The sequence below is a fragment of the Micrasema longulum genome, unplaced genomic scaffold, assembly GCF_059751315.1.
Source record: "Micrasema longulum isolate JH-2025_06_02 unplaced genomic scaffold, ASM5975131v1 h1tg002759l, whole genome shotgun sequence".
Taxonomy (NCBI): Eukaryota; Metazoa; Arthropoda; class Insecta; order Trichoptera; family Brachycentridae; genus Micrasema; species Micrasema longulum.
Window position 1 is genome coordinate 16,809 of NW_028279886.1, and position 17,997 is coordinate 34,805.

Here is a 17,997-nt window from a genome sequence, read left to right on the forward strand (position 1 = left end):
CGTTAGGTGTATTTTATTATTATTATTATTATTATTATTTATATTATTTCTTTTAAAAAAAAACATCTATAATATTATATATTTGAATGTTTATTTTTATAAAGTAATTGATATGTATTGTAAATACTTTACCGTACATTTTATTTCAGTTTTTTTTTTTTGTTATTATTTTACCGTGTTAATAAATTCCTATTTTATATAGGTAGGTAGGTAGGTAGATAGATAGATAGATGGATACATAGATACATACATAATCCATAGTAAAAAAATAACATAATATGTGTAAATAGAAGGCTGTTTTTTCAAAATAAAGGAACACCCATGTAAATATCTATTTTACAATGTTGATTGTAAGAAATTGCAAATGGCAATAAGTCCGCCATTTAACTGTGTATACATTTTAGTACGTATGGCGTTCTATATTACGGTTAATAAAGATTTATTATTAATATTAACGATTAACGGGGGGGAAAAAAAACGTGTCATATTCTCAATAATGTTTAACATGACTTCTTAAAATTATATAACTTCTCTTAACGTTTTTCCTTTTATATTTTTTTTTATGTAAAAATACAAAAAAATAATAATAAAAAATAAAATTAATCCCGGCAGCGAATAAAAGTTGAAACGATCAATTAATCATGTACATGTGGCGGTCCTGAAAAGGACCATTTTAGAGACGCATCGTGCTGCAGCCAAGTTCGAAGACAATGATAATACAACATTCATTATAAAATCATCATCCGTTGCTGTTGGGTGGGGGGCGGCGGTGATGTTTAAGCGCGCTCGCCGCGGATACGCCTGGCCAGCTGGATGTCCTTGGGCATGATGGTGACGCGCTTGGCGTGGATGGCGCACAGGTTCGTGTCCTCGAACAGGCCGACCAGGTAGGCCTCGCTGGCCTCCTGAAGGGCCATAACGGCGGAGCTCTGGAAACGGAGGTCCGTCTTGAAGTCCTGGGCGATCTCGCGCACCAGGCGCTGGAAGGGCAGCTTGCGGATGAGGAGCTCGGTGCTCTTCTGGTAGCGACGGATCTCACGGAGAGCCACCGTGCCGGGCCTGTAGCGATGGGGCTTCTTCACGCCTCCGGTGGCGGGGGCGCTCTTGCGCGCCGCCTTGGTGGCCAGCTGCTTCCTGGGCGCCTTCCCTCCGGTGGACTTGCGAGCCGTCTGCTTGGTACGTGCCATTTTATTTGATTTTTTCCGTTTCAAACTATCCGGGCGGAGTAGGTTTATACGAATGCGCTCACTTTTTGAAGATGGCTCCTATTTATCGAAGTTATACGTTTCGCCGTGGAGGGGGACAGGACGGCGCCGATTGGACAATTCAAAAAGACCGCGCGGCATCCGTCCGCTTCCCCCCTTTCCGTCCGTTCCGTTTGTTCCCGTTCGTTTGACTGTTTGAATAGAGAATCGCGAGATGGCTAACTATTTTATGATTAAATGAATAAAATAAATTATCGATAATATAATAAACATATAAATAAATAATAATAATACTAAGTAAAAGGCTGGCTGACTGACAATTTACACGGCGGTTGACGGACTGTCCACGTAGCGTGTTCGTGTGCGTGCGCGTCGTGACTCGGCAGGGGAGACGCAGGCGTCTACGAAGAGCTTAAATAGAGCGTCCGTAAAAATTTCAGCACACTCACTCACAGTTCACTGTCCGGCACGGTCGCACGCCGTGCTCTCGAGTTTTGTTTTTGAGAATATTTGAAGAAAACCACTTGCGAGAATGACCGGTCGCGGAAAGGGAGGAAAAGGCCTGGAAAAGGAGGCGCCAAGCGTCACAGGAAGGTTCTGCGTGATAACATCCAGGGTATCACGAAGCCCGCCATTCGCCGTCTGGCTCGTCGCGGCGGAGTCAAGCGCATATCCGGCCTGATCTACGAGGAGACACGCGGGGTGCTGAAGGTGTTCCTTGAGAACGTTATCAGAGACGCTGTCACCTACACCGAGCACGCTAAGAGGAAGACTGTCACCGCCATGGACGTCGTCTACGCCCTCAAGCGCCAGGGCCGCACCCTGTACGGTTTCGGAGGTTAAAAAAGAAAATGTCTTCAACTCGCCTGCCCGTTTCCGACAACCATCCACACGATTAAAAAACGGCCCTTGTCAGGGCCAACAATCGCCTCGTCGGTCAGTCAGTCGGTCCCGTTCTGTTAGCCGGCCGTGCATCTGAAAAATAATAACAATATGATAGAAATGCTTTTGAAAAAGAAATACATAATAATAATAATAATAATAATTATCAAATGATTATTTAATTTATAATATTAAAAAAAAAAAATAATAATATACGAGATTGATGAAGTAAAATATTAATAACTCAATACTCGTCGGTTTCGTACCGTCACAAGTTGGATTATAAACTTATTCTCTCTTCTGATGATGAGATATTTTTTTTTTTTTTTTGCATTAAAATGTGAATAAAAATAATATGTCATATATTATAAAAGAAAAGTCTCACAACTTTCAAGTGAAATATTATTTACCAAATTGTCTATGTTTACTTATATTCTCATTAAAAAAAAATAAATAATAATAAATACCCATCATGACATAAATAATATTATTATGTAGGTATTCTATTACTTTTAAATTTAATAAAATAAATGCACGAAGCTGGCTGGCTAGCTAACCGACGATTCGACATAGAGAGCGCATATGGTAGCCCTGACAAGGGCTTTTTAACTCCTCAAAATTACGGTGTCCATCAACCCCCGCCGTCTTCCGATTCGGGAAGGGGATAAGAATAATAATAGTCGTAGACTCGCCGGCGTCGTCGTCGTTGTCACCGCCTACTTCTTCGGGGCGGCCTTTTTCGCCGCGGGCTTGGCTTTCGGGGCGGCCGCCTTCTTTGGCTTGGGCGCCTTCGGCTTCTTGGTGGGAGGCTTGGCGGTCTTCTTGGCCTTGGTCGGGCTCTTGGCCTTGGCGGGCGCGGCTTTCTTCGCGGCGGCCTTCTTTGCGGGCGAGGCGGCGGCCTTCTTGGCCTTGGCCGGAGCGGCCGCCTTCTTGGCGGGCTTCTTCTTCGAGGCGGCCGAGGAGGAGGCGGACTTGTCGGCGGCCGGCTTCCTCTCCTTCGCGGGGGTGGAGCGCTTCTTGGACGCGGCCGCGGCGGGCTTCTTCTTCTTGGCACCTCCGGCGGACGCCTTCGCCTTGCTAGCTTCCAGCTTGAAGGATCCGGATGCTCCCTTCCCCTTGGTCTGGACGAGGGCGCCGGACTCGACGGCCCCCTTGAGGTACTTCTTGATGAAGGGGGCGAGCTTGTCGGCGTCGACCTTGTAGTTGGCGGAGATGTACTTCTTGATCGCCTGCAGGGAGGAGCCGCCGCGCTCCTTGAGCTCCTTTATCGCGTTGTTCACCATCTCGGAGGTCTTGGGGTGAGAGGGCTTCGCCTTCGGTTTTTTGGAGGCGGCGGCCGAAGCCTTCGCCTTCTTGGCCGGAGTCGCCGGGAGGGGGGACGCTGCCGCTGGCGCTGCTGTGTCTGCCATCTTCTGCTGTAGATATTCTCTGCCGATAATCACACGAAAAAAGCGAGTGTGGCAAAAAGTCACCGTTTGATGGCGCCCTAATTTTTTTTTTTTTTTTTTTCTTGAGCACTTCACTAACACTGACACTTTTCCCGCCTGAGGGGCCACAGATTCTACACTGGTGTACCTGCGCTGTGCGCATTGCCACCATTTCGGCACTGATTTTAATTATTTCAAACTGACACTTAACTTTAAAACTTGAAACTTTTCGCAGGGAAAACTAGTAACAAAAACCCTGCTCGAACTGGTTGGGATAAAAAGATTACTTCGCGAATTTAAGTATTTCACACTCTTCCCTTTTCACTTCACTGTATATACACACTGCACTGGCACTCGTCACTTTCACTGCACTTATATTTCACACATAACTGCACTCATATTTCACACTACACTGCACTTGTTCACTTCACTTTCACTGTCTAATTATTTTATGCAAAATTCGAATCACTGTTCTTGACCGCGCGTTTAAATATTTCATTACATATTTAATGGGCGGGAGTAGGGATTTGGATACATTCCTATATCTATATACATATTAGTCTTATGTGTATATTTTCAATCGTTATACATTTTTCGCGTTTTTAAATATTTCATTTTCTTATGTTACTTATGTCTAGGTATATTTTATCTTAATTTAATTTATTTCAATCGTTGTACATTACCGCGATTTTAAGTATTTTATTTATTTAATTTTACGAGGGGATACGTCGGAGAAGGTGATGGTATCTTTGGTCGCATTTTTATCGCGTTTTTGTCTCGCCGAGTTTTCAGGGTGGGTGTGTGTGATTCTCTGCCATTATGTAATGTTTGGGCAATCTATATTTATATGTAAAAACTAGTGAGTCTAAGTTATAATCTCCTAGTTGATTTATTTTTGGGTTTTTATGGTCTTTTATATTATCATGGAAATTTTTAGTTTGGTTTATCGCGTATTCTTTGAGGGTGGGGATTTTTTGATTTTCGTGGAGTTTTTTAATACTTTGTTGTTTACGTGTATTATACGCTATTTTTATGCACTTATTTTGATTAACTTGGAGCCTTTCAAATTGAGTTGTACGTAGGCTGCCCCAAACCGGGAAGGCATATGTAAGTATGGGACGAATCAGCGTGTTGTATATAAGCATTTTCACACGAGTGCTCATAGGATTCCTTCTGTTAAGAAGTGCACTTATGGCGCTCGTTGCGATGTTTGCTTTGCGTTTTGTTTTTGTCACATGGGGATTCCATGTGAGTTTCGAGTGTAGATTCAGCCCGAGATACTTGACTTCTTTTACCCACTGTATAGTACTATTTCCTATTGTGAGGTTGTTTGTCGGCGCTCTTTTTCTGCGAGAGAACATTATGGCTTCTGTCTTAGTCTCGTTGAGTTTGAGTCTCCACCCGCGGTAGTACTCCGCGAGTTCGGACGCCCCTGTTTGTAGGTATTTTGTCGCCATTTCTGGTGACAAAGAGGTCGCGTATAGTGCCATGTCGTCTGCATAAATTGCTTTCTCGCATCTTCCAAGCGCCGGAATGTCGTGTGTGTATATGTTGAAGAGGTGTGGGCCTAGGATGCTTCCTTGCGGAACACCTTTCGGTATGTCTCTCGGTGTGGATGTGCTGTTTTTGTATGCCACTTTGAATGAGCGGTCTGTGAGATAAGATTTTATAATTTTTGTGAGATATATGGGTGTGTTTGTGTTGTGTAATTTATGGACTAGTCCATCTATCCATACGGTATCGAAGGCCTTTTCTAGGTCGAAAAGGGCCATCGCTGTGGCTCGGTTTTTATTGAGTTGCCAGGATAGATGTTCGACTAGTCGTGTCAGCTGGTGTGTGGTTGAGTGGTGGGCTCGGAAACCAAATTGCTCGTCGGGCAGAGTCTCGTTACTTTTATGGTGTGTGAGAAGTCGAGTGGTGATTACTTTTTCTAGGAGTTTACTGAGAGTATTCAGTAAACTTATTGGTCTGTAATTGGTGGGTATTTTGTGGTCCTTGCCCGGTTTGGCGAACGGAAGTACAGTCGGTTGTTTCCACTCTAGTGGGAAATAGCCTTGCAGTAGGCACGCGTTAAATATTTTAGATATTTCTATTCTGGCTCTGATCGGTAGGTGTTTTAGAATTATGTTATGAATTTTATCCGGTCCAGGTGCCGTGTTTGTTTTTAGTCTTTTTAGGTTTATAGCTATCTCTCCGGGAGTGCACAGCTTAATTCCATCTATGGGAATTTGCTCCACTTGTTCTATTTCCGTAAGGCTGAAGTTAACTAAGCGATCCTTCTCAGGATCGCTTAGGCCGTCCGTGGCGGTGTATGCCTTTTCGAAAGCATCCGCAAGCGCGTCTGCTTTGGCGGCGTCTGACGTGGCTAGGGTTTGTCCTATCGTCAGTGGAGGGATGTTAATGCCTCTTCTTTTGAGGGCTTTTGCTATTTTCCATACGGATTGATCGCCCGGTCTGAGCGAGGAAACCTTTTTCTCCCAGAGAGAGCTTTTTAATATTTTTATTTCTGCTTTTATTTTTCGTACTAAAATATTATATTCTTTTTTATATGATTTATTTTTGGTGCTTTGATACATTTTTCGTAACTTATTTTTATCCGCGATTATTGAAGTTATTTGTGGCGTAAGTTTTATTATATTTGGCGTAATTATTTTTATGGGGATGCATTCGTCGCGTGCCACTTGAATGTAATGTGTTAAATGGTTTATCGCGTCGTCTATTTCTTGTTTATTATTATATGTATTTGGAGCCAAGTAAATGCCGTCGTTGATACTTCTTTTAAATTTCTCCCAGTCGGCTTCCCCGTACAGCACCTGTTCCCTGGTGATGTTTCTCGTCTCGCCGCCCACGGTGAATATCACCGGTAAGTGGTCCGACGACAACTCATCAAGAGTTTCCATCTGTGACATGTACGGGACGTTCCGAACTAGCGCGATATCCAACGTGGACGGATACTTGGCTCTATGTATGTGTACGGTAGGCCGGTCCGGGTACGAAATATTGTAGTCCCTCCTCTCCATATGTCTGTATAGTGCGTTTCCGTTTGCGTTTGTCATGTGATTGTTCCAGTATTGGTGTTTAGCGTTAAAGTCGCCGGCTATTATGACCGAGGGCCCCAACGCTAGTAGTCTGTCTATGTCTCGTATTCCGTTGTGTAGTAGTGCATTCCCCTTGCTAACGTACGTGGATACGATAACAGTGGGTTTGCCGTCTATGTCCGTCTGTATGGCGGTCGCTTCCGTTACGTTAAGTTTCGGCGTGGCGAGGAGGGTGTGCGGGATGGATTCTCGGATGAGAATTGCCGTTCCGCCCCCCCTCCTCCCCTCGCGATCGTTTCGGTATAGTTCGTATCCGGGCAGCCTGATATATTGTTGTGGGGTTAAATGTGTCTCAGTTATTAGAATGATTTTCATACCCGTCTGCTCGGCGAGATGCAGCAGTTCTTCTGTCTTGCTTGTGATGCCGCGCGCGTTCCACAAGAGTATTCCGGTGTCGCGGGGATGCTGCTCATCCATCGAGAAGCGGGGAGAGGAGTTCCATCAGAACCATCACCTTTTCCCACTTATCCGCGCAGCGTGCGAGGCGTGATCGGGCCAATGGCGCCCTAATCGCGCGAAATTCTGTACTCGAAAATAATTTGTACCGTGTCGCAGTCGGGCTACGCGCGCTTGTCGATTTTGCCGATGAAAAGTGTTGTCATTTATGCTTAGGCGGTCGGACAAAAGGCGTCGCGGGGGCGCAGCCCCGAGGCTGGGACCCTCCGGAATGAGGGGATCCTCCGCGCGGGAGGTCTCGCCGTCGTCGCGCGGCGTCGCCGGGGGCCCGGGCCCCGGGCGCGCGGAGGTGCGGACATTCGGAGGCGCAAATGCGCGAGGGCGGCAGCGTTGGGCGGCGGAAAAGCGGGCGCGAATCCGTCTCCCCGGCAAGTTGGGGCTCCGGGGGGGCACCGACCTCTCGGGGGAGAGCCCGGGCCGCAGTCCGAGGCGGCGGTGGGCGACAGGGGCGGCCGCGGCCCCCGGCACCGGGGCCCCGAAGTGGCCGATCGTAACACACACAAGCGCGCGCTAGCGGACCTACAGATATAACTTCCGAGTTCGAGAGGCGGGCGCGGAGAGAGATCGAGCTGGTCCGGCCCGGCTGCCGATGGAGACGATGTAAAAGGAATAAGACATGTAGGTGATGATATAAGCATTTAAATAAAAGTAAATATGTATTTATGTAAACAAAATATATATTATACAATTATATGTATAATTATTATAATATTATGTTGTATGTATATTTTTTTTGTTACGTTTTTCTTAGTGGCAATCTGTAATTTTATTATGGGAACAATTCCATTTGAGAAAAATGTAATTAAAATGAAAAAAAAAAAAAAAATCAGAGACACAGATGGGGGGGAGGAAGGGAGAGAAAGAAGAAAGATGAAAGAAGAAAGAAAAGAGAAGAGAAGAGAATAAAAAAAAAAAAAAAAAAAAAAAAAAAAAAGTCCACAACGAACGTAAAGGAATGCAATGTGACGCGACGCGACGTGACGTAACGTAACGTAACGTAGCGCAACGTAACGTGACGTGACGCAACGCAGGGCAACGCGTCGTCCGGTGAAATTTTTCAGGCTGCGGTTTCTGTCGGTCTCAGATTTTGTTCAGTCGTGGATGATGTCGATTCAAAAGCTAATTTCGACGGCCCTTCAAATTGAAATGAATTATAAAAGTTTGACTGAGCTTTTGAAAGTTTAAGCTCAGTTCCCAAAATGAAAAAGAGGTTTTTAAACTTCCGAAAAGGAAATATAGAAGCTCAAAATAAGACAAAGATTTTTAAACTTCCGAATTAGAAATACAGAAGCTCTATAACGTAACGTACACATAGCATAGAATATTATGCAATACGATACTTCCAGCGCGGCGGAACTATCGTAAAGCAAAAATTATCTAGGGCGATAATTGCACGGGAAACATTCAAATTTAAATTTATATTATGCACTCTATTATATATCAAAGCCATGACCAACGCGCTCGCATAAAAGTTGAATCCGAGAAAGACGTGTAAATTTTTATCTACGTTAAATATAAAATAATGTTTTATCTTAAGGAATTAATCTAGCGAATATGGGCACTGAGCATAGCACAGTAGTACACAGTATTTGTACGGGAATGGCTGGCTATTATGAAGGGTGTGTATAAAACGGTATAATATTCCCAATGAATCATCTGAAAAGGAAGTTCATTATTGACACCACGTACAGAAAACAAAACAAGGCAACGGGAAACAAAAAACAAACGCTACATAATACAACAAGCACATCAACGCCACAATAAGTACATTATTTATGTGACCCCTTGTTTATTTTTTTAATATAATATAGAATAGTAAAATTAAAACCTATGTAAACACAAAAGTAGTCATATCATAAATCATCAGCAAAAATAAAAAAACAATTATGAAATATTTTACACAATCATGAGTAACTAGCGCCATCTGTTATAAATGAGAAAATAATATAAGCAACGATTGCCCGATGGCCGGCTGAACATTATCCCGTTCAACAGATGGCACCTTTCATAATCGTGGAGGGACACGGACGACGGTCGGTCTGTATGCCTGTAACTGGCCTACGGTCAAATGATTTGCTATGTGGGTAAATTCATAATCCATCTACGGATATATCTGCATATTTATTCATAACCTGTCAACGTAGTATCCGAACACTTCCGCGTTGTTATTTTCACATATAAATTATAGATAGATATATAAAACATAAGTGCATGGACAACATACAATTCAAGAAAAACAGTATATTACATATTTGAATTGAACAATTTGTTGAGAAATTGTAAATTTGCTTTCGCTTCGCGCGAAAAAAACAAAAATGATATTTTTATTACATAAGTACATATTTTCTTTGAACGTTTATTATTTTTATTTTCTTTTATTTAGGAAACATACAGTACAGTTACAAAGTTTAATATTTTACACAATTAGACTTAATTCTAATGGACCAGTGAATTTTCCATATTATAAAGCAATTATATGTAAGGTTAATGTTATGAAAGTATAAAAAAGAGAAGGAAAAAGAAAAATATAAATGAAAGTTGTTTAAAAATGAAAATTTAAGTGAAAAAAAAAGATATTTTAAAGTTTGTAGTTTGTAGTGAGTATTTACAAATGGAAATAGTAATTAAAAATTGAAATAAAGAATGAAAAACACGCTCAGATGTAAAAATAAATTAAAATAGTAATAACATTTTTTAAAAAAAGGAAAAACATAAATATACACATATTTATTTTAAGGGATTCAAAGAAACGATGAGAAGAATCCTTAAGTGAAATATAAGACAGTAAATGTTGGTCAATTTAAAAAACATCTTCAAAATTAAACTCACATTATAGTAAGAGCAGCAATATATTGATTTTATTTACATATATAATATAAGTAATTAAAAGTAGTTTAAAAGTATAAAAACATGCCAATGCAGCAGAGAAAAAAAAAGAAAAAATAAAGAAGGAATAACAAGTATTGCAAGTAATCTTTAAAATTTGAAAAAGCAATATAAGTAGAAGATTTTAAACCAAGAGAAGTCGATAAAATTTCATTAAAGCGATTTTAGTAGTAACACAAATTTCAAATGAGAAATTTGATTTATAATAATAATATATTAATTAGGCAACTACTTATATTGCAAGTAAATGAATGAATAACAATAAATATAATATGTCACCGCACATAGTAGGTAAATAATAATTATTCTTCTTCTTCTTAGTTTTCATAAAAAGGTATGTAATAACATGTAGGTATTAACTAATTACCTGACAGTTAATATTGTTTTTGTAATTATCGAAATCAAAGTCAAGTGGACTGCCGCATTAGAAAAAGAGAGAAAAATAGTATATTAATAAAATTCAGTAGGTAATATAATGAACCGGAGAAGGATTTATAGTCATATTATAATAAAATATAATATATTACAGTAGGTACTTACGCCTACCCCCGCCCCCGATTGTCCTGCTGGCCGGCTGGTTCCGCCACCTCCGCCGCGCTCCCCGCGCTGCACTAATTTGAGATGATCCTGTGTTTTAAATGGATATTTATTATTATCCTATTCGAATTTCCAATCAGTCACCTTCGGACCTCGGTGCACGGAATCTCGGGGTAGGTCGGCCGGCCGGCCGGCCGCCCGCCCTGTCGCGGAAAATATTAACGCGGGTTGGTCGGTGTCAAAACGAAAAAAAGTACTCGCCGAATTCGCCACTGCTTGCTTTTCATTATTTCATTCCCGGTACCCGCCTAAATAGGCATTTACCTACCCGATGATTGGTGCAATAATAATTAGTGAAGTGTAGTGTGTGTACCGGTATTTAATCAATATTAATTGTCGTCGTGTTACATTTCAACCCGTATTGTTTATTAATTTGTCAGATTGAAATGATGATGACTTTGAATCTTCTTCCGCACGCGTACATGGTATGTCTCTCGTGTATTATTACAAAAAATATATAATATATCAACGCCGTACTGTGTAATTAATATATATTTATGTCGCTCATATTATATTGTTCAATGAATACGAATATTGTAAATAAAACAACGATTACGCTGGGCCATTATTGTCGATAGTTAGTGCGTAAAAACGACGCATTATCGCCATCTGTGGATGTAAATAAAAAATAAACGCAGGCTCCGTTGGCGTATTTTCATTATGGTATTTTTTATAATATTCAAAGTCGATTTATGATAGCATACATTTTCATTAGCATCGCAAATAAATAGCGCCGTAAATAAATAGCATAAGGAATAAAAACAAACGTAATAATAATATTTAGTTTCTTAAATACGGTTCGATTAAATTTTACCATAGATAGGCACGGCACATTTTATCAAAATGTACATTTCACAGTCGATAGTTTATGTGAGTGCTTCAAAAATATAAAAAAAAAAAAAAAAAAAAAATTTCAGGCACTTCCCTGAACGAACAAATTCTCGATGTATTTACACAACTTCAAAAATGTATAATTATAATTATTACAATGATGACTATGAAAAAAAAATCTCTTTTTTCTTTTTTTTAGTGACGACGCGACGCGACGCGACGCGATGGCCGCAGACTGACTGACGTGACTCTCTCGCGCCGGGTGAGTGTAATCTTATTAGAAATAAACATATATAAAATCTATCTACCTATCTATCTATCACAAGTGCATTTAATATATTTATAATATGTGTAGTATTATTTTATCATAATATATAAAATACACCACCGGGACAAAGGCGTACCTGCGTAATATTCAATATAAAAAAGTAAGGCAATCAATCTCAATCGGTTTGTTTGCGTATACATAAAATAAAAAAATACATCGTAACAATGCAATCGTGTCATAATCTGGCGGTCCTGATAAGGACCTTTGTTTGTCGTCTATGCTGTTATTGTTCTTGCGCGATAGAGTGCGCAGATGATGGTCGTGTGTGGCGGCTGTGACTTCTCACTTGGAGCTGGTGTACTTGGTGACGGCCTTGGTGCCTTCGCTGACGGCGTGCTTGGCCAGCTCTCCGGGCAGCAGGAGCCTGACGGCCGTCTGGATCTCCCTGCTGGTGATGGTGGATCTCTTGTTGTAGTGGGCGAGACGCGACGCCTCGGCGGCGATGCGCTCGAAGATGTCGTTGACGAAGCTGTTCATGATGCTCATGGCCTTGCTGGAGATACCGGTGTCGGGGTGCACCTGTTTCAGCACTTTGTAGATGTAGATTGCGTAGCTCTCCTTCCTCCTGCGCTTGGACTTCTTCTTGTCCCCCTTGGATATGTTCTTCTGGGCCTTGCCAGACTTCTTGGCTGCCTTTCCACTGGTCTTGGGCGGCATTGTCGATTTTTTTCTCCGAGCTTAGCTGAGGCGGCGATACGGCGGAGCGAGCGGTAGCTTATAGCTGATCATTTTTCGACGACCCCATTTTGTCACTTCGGTCGGCGCGTTCCGCAAGGCCGGTCCTATCCCCACTCCCCACTCCGTCGGCGGCGACGCGCCAATGCGGTGAGGGGGACCGACTGCGGCGCGCGCACAGTGGACAGCGTAAATAAGCCCCTCTTAGAATTTTGAACCACAAACACCGCCAGCCACTCGCACGCGCTTCTCGCCCGTGCAGCTCGTATATTTTTAAAGACAAACCCAGTTCGCCATGTCCGGTCGCGGAAAGGGAGGAAAGGTCAAGGGAAAGGCAAAGTCGCGCTCCAACCGCGCGGGGCTCCAGTTCCCCGTCGGCCGTATCCACAGGCTTCTCAGGAAGGGCAACTACGCCGAGAGGGTGGGAGCCGGCGCGCCCGTCTACCTCGCCGCCGTGATGGAGTACCTGGCCGCTGAGGTGCTCGAGTTGGCCGGCAACGCCGCCAGGGACAACAAGAAGACCAGGATCATTCCCAGGCATCTGCAGCTGGCCATCCGCAACGACGAGGAGCTTAACAAACTGCTCTCGGGCGTGACCATCGCCCAGGGAGGTGTACTGCCCAACATCCAGGCGGTGCTCCTGCCCAAGAAGACAGAGAAGAAGGCTTAAGTCGTGCACTCCGTCACCACGTATCACGATAACCGCCACCGATTGCCTGATTGCCTGCCGACGAAATGAAATTATAAATAAAGGTCCTTTTCAGGGCCGCCACATTGCGATGCGTTTGTCCCGGCCGTTAGGTGTATTTTATTATTATTATTATTATTATTATTTATATTATTTCTTTTAAAAAAAAACATCTATAATATTATATATTTGAATGTTTATTTTTATAAAGTAATTGATATGTATTGTAAATACTTTACCGTACATTTTATTTCAGTTTTTTTTTTTTGTTATTATTTTACCGTGTTAATAAATTCCTATTTTATATAGGTAGGTAGGTAGGTAGATAGATAGATAGATGGATACATAGATACATACATAATCCATAGTAAAAAAATAACATAATATGTGTAAATAGAAGGCTGTTTTTTCAAAATAAAGGAACACCCATGTAAATATCTATTTTACAATGTTGATTGTAAGAAATTGCAAATGGCAATAAGTCCGCCATTTAACTGTGTATACATTTTAGTACGTGTGGCGTTGTATATTACGGTTAATAAAGATTTATTATTAATATTAACGATTAACGGGGGGGAAAAAAAACGTGTCATATTCTCAATAATGTTTAACATGACTTTTTAAAATTATATAACTTCTCTTAACGTTTTTCCTTTTATATTTTTTTTTATGTAAAAATACAAAAAAATAATAATAAAAAATAAAATTAATCCCGGCAGCGAATAAAAGTTGAAACGATCAATTAATCATGTACATGTGGCGGTCCTGAAAAGGACCATTTTAGAGACGCATCGTGCTGCAGCCAAGTTCGAAGACAATGATAATACAACATTCATTATAAAATCATCATCCGTTGCTGTTGGGTGGGGGGCGGCGGTGATGTTTAAGCGCGCTCGCCGCGGATACGCCTGGCCAGCTGGATGTCCTTGGGCATGATGGTGACGCGCTTGGCGTGGATGGCGCACAGGTTCGTGTCCTCGAACAGGCCGACCAGGTAGGCCTCGCTGGCCTCCTGAAGGGCCATAACGGCGGAGCTCTGGAAACGGAGGTCCGTCTTGAAGTCCTGGGCGATCTCGCGCACCAGGCGCTGGAAGGGCAGCTTGCGGATGAGGAGCTCGGTGCTCTTCTGGTAGCGACGGATCTCACGGAGAGCCACCGTGCCGGGCCTGTAGCGATGGGGCTTCTTCACGCCTCCGGTGGCGGGGGCGCTCTTGCGCGCCGCCTTGGTGGCCAGCTGCTTCCTGGGCGCCTTCCCTCCGGTGGACTTGCGAGCCGTCTGCTTGGTACGTGCCATTTTATTTGATTTTTTCCGTTTCAAACTATCCGGGCGGAGTAGGTTTATACGAATGCGCTCACTTTTTGAAGATGGCTCCTATTTATCGAAGTTATACGTTTCGCCGTGGAGGGGGACAGGACGGCGCCGATTGGACAATTCAAAAAGACCGCGCGGCATCCGTCCGCTTCCCCCTTTCCGTCCGTTCCGTTTGTTCCCGTTCGTTTGACTGTTTGAATAGAGAATCGCGAGATGGCTAACTATTTTATGATTAAATGAATAAAATAAATTATCGATAATATAATAAACATATAAATAAATAATAATAATACTAAGTAAAAGGCTGGCTGACTGACAATTTACACGGCGGTTGACGGACTGTCCACGTAGCGTGTTCGTGTGCGTGCGCGTCGTGACTCGGCAGGGGAGACGCAGGCGTCTACGAAGAGCTTAAATAGAGCGTCCGTAAAAATTTCAGCACACTCACTCACAGTTCACTGTCCGGCACGGTCGCACGCCGTGCTCTCGAGTTTTGTTTTTGAGAATATTTGAAGAAAACCACTTGCGAGAATGACCGGTCGCGGAAAGGGAGGAAAAGGCCTGGAAAAGGAGGCGCCAAGCGTCACAGGAAGGTTCTGCGTGATAACATCCAGGGTATCACGAAGCCCGCCATTCGCCGTCTGGCTCGTCGCGGCGGAGTCAAGCGCATATCCGGCCTGATCTACGAGGAGACACGCGGGGTGCTGAAGGTGTTCCTTGAGAACGTTATCAGAGACGCTGTCACCTACACCGAGCACGCTAAGAGGAAGACTGTCACCGCCATGGACGTCGTCTACGCCCTCAAGCGCCAGGGCCGCACCCTGTACGGTTTCGGAGGTTAAAAAAGAAAATGTCTTCAACTCGCCTGCCCGTTTCCGACAACCATCCACACGATTAAAAAACGGCCCTTGTCAGGGCCAACAATCGCCTCGTCGGTCAGTCAGTCGGTCCCGTTCTGTTAGCCGGCCGTGCATCTGAAAAATAATAACAATATGATAGAAATGCTTTTGAAAAAGAAATACATAATAATAATAATAATAATAATTATCAAATGATTATTTAATTTATAATATTAAAAAAAAAAAATAATAATATACGAGATTGATGAAGTAAAATATTAATAACTCAATACTCGTCGGTTTCGTACCGTCACAAGTTGGATTATAAACTTATTCTCTCTTCTGATGATGAGATATTTTTTTTTTTTTTTTGCATTAAAATGTGAATAAAAATAATATGTCATATATTATAAAAGAAAAGTCTCACAACTTTCAAGTGAAATATTATTTACCAAATTGTCTATGTTTACTTATATTCTCATTAAAAAAAAATAAATAATAATAAATACCCATCATGACATAAATAATATTATTATGTAGGTATTCTATTACTTTTAAATTTAATAAAATAAATGCACGAAGCTGGCTGGCTAGCTAACCGACGATTCGACATAGAGAGCGCATATGGTAGCCCTGACAAGGGCTTTTTAACTCCTCAAAATTACGGTGTCCATCAACCCCCGCCGTCTTCCGATTCGGGAAGGGGATAAGAATAATAATAGTCGTAGACTCGCCGGCGTCGTCGTCGTTGTCACCGCCTACTTCTTCGGGGCGGCCTTTTTCGCCGCGGGCTTGGCTTTCGGGGCGGCCGCCTTCTTTGGCTTGGGCGCCTTCGGCTTCTTGGTGGGAGGCTTGGCGGTCTTCTTGGCCTTGGTCGGGCTCTTGGCCTTGGCGGGCGCGGCTTTCTTCGCGGCGGCCTTCTTTGCGGGCGAGGCGGCGGCCTTCTTGGCCTTGGCCGGAGCGGCCGCCTTCTTGGCGGGCTTCTTCTTCGAGGCGGCCGAGGAGGAGGCGGACTTGTCGGCGGCCGGCTTCCTCTCCTTCGCGGGGGTGGAGCGCTTCTTGGACGCGGCCGCGGCGGGCTTCTTCTTCTTGGCACCTCCGGCGGACGCCTTCGCCTTGCTAGCTTCCAGCTTGAAGGATCCGGATGCTCCCTTCCCCTTGGTCTGGACGAGGGCGCCGGACTCGACGGCCCCCTTGAGGTACTTCTTGATGAAGGGGGCGAGCTTGTCGGCGTCGACCTTGTAGTTGGCGGAGATGTACTTCTTGATCGCCTGCAGGGAGGAGCCGCCGCGCTCCTTGAGCTCCTTTATCGCGTTGTTCACCATCTCGGAGGTCTTGGGGTGAGAGGGCTTCGCCTTCGGTTTTTTGGAGGCGGCGGCCGAAGCCTTCGCCTTCTTGGCCGGAGTCGCCGGGAGGGGGGACGCTGCCGCTGGCGCTGCTGTGTCTGCCATCTTCTGCTGTAGATATTCTCTGCCGATAATCACACGAAAAAAGCGAGTGTGGCAAAAAGTCACCGTTTGATGGCGCCCTAATCGCGCGAAATTCTGTACTCGAAAATAATTTGTACCGTGTCGCAGTCGGGCTACGCGCGCTTGTCGATTTTGCCGATGAAAAGTGTTGTCATTTATGCTTAGGCGGTCGGACAAAAGGCGTCGCGGGGGCGCAGCCCCGAGGCTGGGACCCTCCGGAATGAGGGGATCCTCCGCGCGGGAGGTCTCGCCGTCGTCGCGCGGCGTCGCCGGGGGCCCGGGCCCCGGGCGCGCGGAGGTGCGGACATTCGGAGGCGCAAATGCGCGAGGGCGGCAGCGTTGGGCGGCGGAAAAGCGGGCGCGAATCCGTCTCCCCGGCAAGTTGGGGCTCCGGGGGGGCACCGACCTCTCGGGGGAGAGCCCGGGCCGCAGTCCGAGGCGGCGGTGGGCGACAGGGGCGGCCGCGGCCCCCGGCACCGGGGCCCCGAAGTGGCCGATCGTAACACACACAAGCGCGCGCTAGCGGACCTACAGATATAACTTCCGAGTTCGAGAGGCGGGCGCGGAGAGAGATCGAGCTGGTCCGGCCCGGCTGCCGATGGAGACGATGTAAAAGGAATAAGACATGTAGGTGATGATATAAGCATTTAAATAAAAGTAAATATGTATTTATGTAAACAAAATATATATTATACAATTATATGTATAATTATTATAATATTATGTTGTATGTATATTTTTTTTGTTACGTTTTTCTTAGTGGCAATCTGTAATTTTATTATGGGAACAATTCCATTTGAGAAAAATGTAATTAAAATGAAAAAAAAAAAAAAAATCAGAGACACAGATGGGGGGGAGGAAGGGAGAGAAAGAAGAAAGATGAAAGAAGAAAGAAAAGAGAAGAGAAGAGAATAAAAAAAAAAAAAAAAAAAAAAAAAAAGTCCACAACGAACGTAAAGGAATGCAATGTGACGCGACGCGACGTGACGTAACGTAACGTAACGTAGCGCAACGTAACGTGACGTGACGCAACGCAGGGCAACGCGTCGTCCGGTGAAATTTTTCAGGCTGCGGTTTCTGTCGGTCTCAGATTTTGTTCAGTCGTGGATGATGTCGATTCAAAAGCTAATTTCGACGGCCCTTCAAATTGAAATGAATTATAAAAGTTTGACTGAGCTTTTGAAAGTTTAAGCTCAGTTCCCAAAATGAAAAAGAGGTTTTTAAACTTCCGAAAAGGAAATATAGAAGCTCAAAATAAGACAAAGATTTTTAAACTTCCGAATTAGAAATACAGAAGCTCTATA

General features: G+C 43.8%; 6 protein-coding genes and 2 pseudogenes across 8 annotated transcripts; 3 read left to right on the forward strand and 5 right to left on the reverse strand.

Moving 5' to 3' along the window:
- Window positions 1-56: 56 nt before the first annotated feature.
- LOC148271636 (histone H3) lies at window positions 57-1,461 on the reverse strand. Its single transcript, XM_088241128.1, has one exon. It carries the CDS (start codon window positions 1,185-1,187, stop codon window positions 777-779), a length of 411 nt encoding a protein of 136 aa, XP_088097254.1. The 5' UTR covers window positions 1,188-1,461; the 3' UTR covers window positions 57-776.
- Window positions 1,462-1,737: 276 nt separating this feature from the next.
- LOC148271637 (histone H4-like) lies at window positions 1,738-2,188 on the forward strand (annotated as a pseudogene). The gene has a single exon (XR_015825053.1). The product of XR_015825053.1 is annotated as a histone H4-like (transcript).
- A 311-nt stretch (window positions 2,189-2,499) lies between these two features.
- Window positions 2,500-3,561, reverse strand: LOC148271638 (uncharacterized). Its single transcript, XM_088241132.1, has one exon. It carries the CDS (start codon window positions 3,494-3,496, stop codon window positions 2,804-2,806), a length of 693 nt encoding a protein of 230 aa, XP_088097258.1. The 5' UTR covers window positions 3,497-3,561; the 3' UTR covers window positions 2,500-2,803.
- An 8,174-nt stretch (window positions 3,562-11,735) lies between these two features.
- LOC148271639 (histone H2B) lies at window positions 11,736-12,500 on the reverse strand. The gene has a single exon (XM_088241127.1). It carries the CDS (start codon window positions 12,365-12,367, stop codon window positions 11,993-11,995), a length of 375 nt encoding a protein of 124 aa, XP_088097253.1. The 5' UTR covers window positions 12,368-12,500; the 3' UTR covers window positions 11,736-11,992.
- A 69-nt stretch (window positions 12,501-12,569) lies between these two features.
- LOC148271640 (histone H2A) lies at window positions 12,570-13,155 on the forward strand. Its single transcript, XM_088241126.1, has one exon. The coding sequence runs from the start codon at window positions 12,681-12,683 to the stop codon at window positions 13,053-13,055; it is 375 nt and encodes a 124-aa protein (XP_088097252.1). The 5' UTR covers window positions 12,570-12,680; the 3' UTR covers window positions 13,056-13,155.
- Window positions 13,156-13,665: 510 nt separating this feature from the next.
- Window positions 13,666-14,438, reverse strand: LOC148271641 (histone H3). The gene has a single exon (XM_088241125.1). The coding sequence runs from the start codon at window positions 14,365-14,367 to the stop codon at window positions 13,957-13,959; it is 411 nt and encodes a 136-aa protein (XP_088097251.1). The 5' UTR covers window positions 14,368-14,438; the 3' UTR covers window positions 13,666-13,956.
- A 478-nt stretch (window positions 14,439-14,916) lies between these two features.
- On the forward strand, window positions 14,917-15,367 carry LOC148271642 (histone H4-like; annotated as a pseudogene). The gene has a single exon (XR_015825052.1). The product of XR_015825052.1 is annotated as a histone H4-like (transcript).
- A 299-nt stretch (window positions 15,368-15,666) lies between these two features.
- On the reverse strand, window positions 15,667-17,349 carry LOC148271643 (uncharacterized). Its single transcript, XM_088241131.1, has one exon. The coding sequence runs from the start codon at window positions 16,673-16,675 to the stop codon at window positions 15,983-15,985; it is 693 nt and encodes a 230-aa protein (XP_088097257.1). The 5' UTR covers window positions 16,676-17,349; the 3' UTR covers window positions 15,667-15,982.
- Between the last annotated feature and the right edge of the window lie 648 nt (window positions 17,350-17,997).